Consider the following 4,479-nt stretch of genomic DNA (forward strand, 5'->3'; position numbering starts at 1 on the left):
TTGATTCTTTTAAGTTTCGAAACCAAAGAAAGTTAGGGCTTTGTGTTTCTGATACAACTGCCACACGAAGAAAGTGTTTATAGTGAAGTAAACATGCTAGCGAGTGGACGACTAGGGGAACTGAAATTGCCTTCATGGGTGTGGCTTAAATTTTGTTACGATTGTTCTTGTACTCAAAATCACCACCCGTCGGTGAAAGTTGGTTTTAGAATATCTTCAAAATTATATATCGGGTTTGACGGTCTGTTTCTTTAATATTTAGGATTACGGGCTTGGAGACCTTGTTATCTAAAGATCCGTAAAATTACTCCGTATAAGTCTCGTGAACAGGTGAAGTACTGGCCTACAGTTTATGCAGGTGGTCCTAATCCATATAAGGTTACGCACGATAATTAATACTCGAACACGTAAACCTCAATGCCTCAGCTGGAAATCTCCAAACACCCCACTTAATTGCGCCCCAATCATGAGGGCATTACAGTCAGGTCCTTAGTAAAGGCCGGCCAATTGTCATGTCATGGCTTGACCTCCACAAGATGCTTCGATGACATTATTAGAATCTTCGACTGTAAAAGCAATTCCAAGTTATGTGTGGGATGGGGTGACAGACGTGTGCTATGGTTGCAGTTGATTATGTGTGGTTGGGTGGATTTTTCCACGAAAGATGGCCCCAATTTTTTTAGGAGGATAATTTTGACCGTAATTTTGATGTGTCCTATACAAAGGGACCAATTTTCGCGAAGAAGACAATTTTGGCCAAAACTTTTAATTTGTTGCATAAAAAAATGCTAACTTTTTGCTAAAATTTTCCACAAACAATGCACACATGATGTCTAGGTTGCAAACGGGCACCATCATAGCACTCGCTTGCCTTCCATAAACAATCAAAACGACGTCATCTTCCGTATTTGAGGAAATTGTCATTTCCAACCAGATCGAGATAATTAGGAGCAGCATGAAATGACATTGTTCACACTAAACAAGTTGAACAAAATCATTTCGAAGCCAATTGAAGGGGTTTCAAAGTAGAGAGAGAGCTGAGGGTTAGGAGGGTTCTTCCCAAAAGCAAATTGAAGGTGGGAAATCATGGGAAATTTGTTGAATGTGTTTAAATTTTGTGAAGAACCACAAGCCCCAAATTCGCGAACCCCTCTCTCTCTCTCCAAATATGATTTGAAGTCCTAATATTTTGACTCGGAAACAATGCCATTTTCACCATATATGGAGGACGACATCATTATGGCTGTTTATGGAAGCCGCACCGGCAACACGACACTCATCGTTTACCATGCGACAGTCCGTTTGCCACTCAAATGCCACATAAACACATTTTGGCCAAAATTCTCTACCTTCGGATAAAAGTTGATTTCTTGTTATGTCCGGCAAAAGATTTGAAACTTAAAGATGCCATCTTGCTTGAACCCTAGAATCGGACGCAGCTCTGATACCAGTTTGTGTAGCAAACGCGGAAAAGCAAACACAGAACACGAGGATTTACGTGGTTCGATCACAACGTGATCTACGTCCACGGGCGAGGAACTAAATCTCAATTTTCGGGTCGCACAAAAATATGTCGGGTCGGGTGTTGAACCGGACCGAGAACATAAAATTCAAGACATATTTAACAGTTTCTTTAATATTTAGGATTACGGGCTTGGAGACCTTGTTATCTAAAAGATCCGTAAAATTACTCCGTATAAGTCTCGTGAACAGGCGAAGTACTGGCCTACAGTCTATGCAGGTGGTCCTAATCCATATAAGGTTACGCACGATAATTAATACTCGAACACGTTAACCTCAATGCCTCAGCTGGAAATCTCCAGACACCCCACTTAATTGCGCCCCAATCATGAGGGCATTACAGTCAGGTCCTTAGCAAAAGGCCGGCCAATTGTCATATCATGGCTTGACCTCCACAAGATGCTTCGATGACATTATTAGAATCTTCGACTGTAAAAGCAATTCCAAGTTATGTGTGGGATGGGGTGACAGACGTGTGATATGGTTGCAGTTGATTATGTGTGGTTGGGTGGATTTTTCCACGAAAGGAGGCCCCAATTTTTTTTAGGAGGATAATTTTGACCGTAATTTTGATGTGTCCTATACAAAGGGACCAATTTTCGCGAAGAAGACAATTTTGGCCAAAACTTTTAATTTGTTGCATAAAAAAAATGCTAACTTTTTGCTAAAATTTTCCACAAAAAATGCACACATGATGTCTAGGTTGCAAACGGGCACCATCATAGCACTCGCTTGCCTTCCATAAACAATCAAAACGACGTCATCTCCCGTATTTGAGGAAATTGTCATTTCCAACCAGATCGAGATAATTAGGAGCAGCATGAAATGACATTGTTCACACTAAACAAGTTGAACAAAATCATTTCGAAGCCAATTGAAGGGGTTTCAAAGTAGAGAGAGAGAGCTGAGGGTTAGGGTTCTTCCCAAAAGCAAATTGAAGGTGGGAAATCATGGGAAATTTGTTGAATGTGTTTAAATTTTGTGAAGAACCACAAGCCCCAATTCGCGAACCCCTCTCTCTCTCTCCAAATATGATTTGAAGTCCTAATATTTTGACTCGGAAACAATGCCATTTTCACCATATATGGAGGACGACATCATTATGGCTGTTTATGGAAGCCGCACCGGCAAGGTAAATGTTGGTGCCTTATACGTAATAATTGAAACCGAGGGCCAAGATTGTCCCACGAGTGAAAGTTTGGCGTCTTTTCTATGGAAAAACCCGTGATTGGGTATTTCTTTCTCTTTTTTTTCCGGAAGAAATAGGGGCTTTGCACTTTTTAACGAAATGATTGTGTTTGATTAGGTTTGCGAACAAATATAATGGGCCATCATTATATTTGGACCTTCATTAGAACAATCCTTCTTTCTCTAGAAACACCTAAAATATGAAGAAATTAATATAATGGGCCGTTCGACATGCACAATTCTCCAATCACAAACCCTAAAATTTTGTCAAATACTTTAATCCCCGGTCCATTCCATTATATAATACAGAAAAAAAAAAGGGAAAAAGCAAGCAATCATAGACAAAGAGAAGCTTCCATGCGAGTCATTTGGGGTCAGCCAAACGACAATCACTCGGTCTGAATTTTCTCGTTTAGACAATAAGCGCAAACTTAGTCAACGGTCGTGCCGTGCGAAGCCCGTGCAGGCAGACGCGTCCATAATATCCACGCGATCGTCTTCTCGAAAGAGGAAGCACCGCACAACATCTACGCCCCAGCGACGCTTCGCCCAGGCATTTCCACAAACACTTGGCCGGCAACTCCCGCTCCAAGTCACCATGGCCGAGAAAGAGCAAGCCAGGCCACTCGCGCCCGCCTCGTACACCGTCCGCAGCGACGCGCCCGCCTCGTACACTGTCCGCAGCGACGCAGACGAGGCCTTGTCGGCCCACTTCAGGCTCCACCGGCCGAGATACTTCAAGTGCTGCGGCATCACCGCCGCGCTCTTCCTCATCCTCGCCGTCGTCGCCCTCGTCCTCGTCTTCACCGTCTTCCACGTCAAGGACCCGATCGTCCGGATGAACCGGGTCCAGATCCCCCAGCTCGCCCAGCTGGTCGCGAACGGGACGTCGCTCGCCGGCGCCAACATCACCGCCGTCGCCGACGTCTCCGTCAAGAACCCGAACGTCGCGTCCTTCCGGTACGGCAGCTCCGCGACGCGGATATCCTACGGCGGGGTGGTCGTGGGCGAGGGCATGATCCCGGCGGGGAAGGCGGCGGCGCGGCGGACGCAGCGCGTGAACGTGACGGTGGAGGTGGTGACGGCGAGGATCGCGGCGTCGCCGAGGCTGGGCGGCGACCTGACCGCCGGGAACCTGAGGATGGAGAGCCACACGAGGATCGACGGGAGGGTGAAGATACTGAGCATCATCAGGAAGCACGTGGTGGTGACGCTGAACTGCAACATCACGTACGTGATCACCACTCGGGAGATCAAACAGGCTTGCAAACCGCACGTTTCGTTCTGAAGTTTCTCTTATCTTTGAGCTGAGAATGTTTTCTCTTTCTTTCTTTCTTCTTTTTTTTTCTGATTTTGTCTATGCACGAATTATATATAAAACAGTAGTTTTTACAATTTAGGCGAAATTGAGGAGTAATTAGTATCATACTTAAAGAGAGGATTAGTGGGAATGTAGAAATTGTTCATACTAAATGACAATAATGTCATTTTATAGTTCAGTTTATGGTGTTTTGGATAGAAATGCATTTCGGCTTATCCGGTACTAAAAACTAAAAACCGGGAAAATTGTCCGAAAATTGTCCAAAACTTAATGCACTTTTGTCAATTCAGTCATAAACCTTTTAAGTTTTATAGGCTCGCCCAATACAAATTATGTGATTATACTGTGTTTATGGTAATTTCATTTATCCTCCACTGAGTGGAATATCTAAGTCGTCGGTAAATGGCTAGCTTCACAATCGAGTCCATAGTGAGAAATCGACGTCCTTG

The 4,479-nt window shown here is 44.2% G+C and overlaps 1 protein-coding gene across 1 annotated transcript; it reads left to right on the forward strand.

The window, feature by feature from the left end:
* Positions 1–3,107: 3,107 nt before the first annotated feature.
* On the forward strand, positions 3,108–4,208 carry LOC115675589 (uncharacterized). The gene has a single exon (XM_030598311.2). The coding sequence runs from the start codon at positions 3,308–3,310 to the stop codon at positions 3,995–3,997; it is 690 nt and encodes a 229-aa protein (XP_030454171.1). The 5' UTR covers positions 3,108–3,307; the 3' UTR covers positions 3,998–4,208.
* Positions 4,209–4,479: the final 271 nt, after the last annotated feature.

This window comes from Syzygium oleosum, unplaced genomic scaffold, assembly GCF_021117445.2.
Source record: "Syzygium oleosum isolate NSW1041296 unplaced genomic scaffold, Sole_v2.1 Sole_v2.15, whole genome shotgun sequence".
Taxonomy (NCBI): domain Eukaryota; kingdom Viridiplantae; phylum Streptophyta; class Magnoliopsida; order Myrtales; family Myrtaceae; genus Syzygium; species Syzygium oleosum.

What these genes read in the sequence shown, in the direction of transcription:
- LOC115675589 (XM_030598311.2), top strand. Translation starts at nt 3,308, where the DNA reads ATGGCCGAGAAAGAGCAAGCCAGGCCACTCGCGCCCGCCTCGTACACC.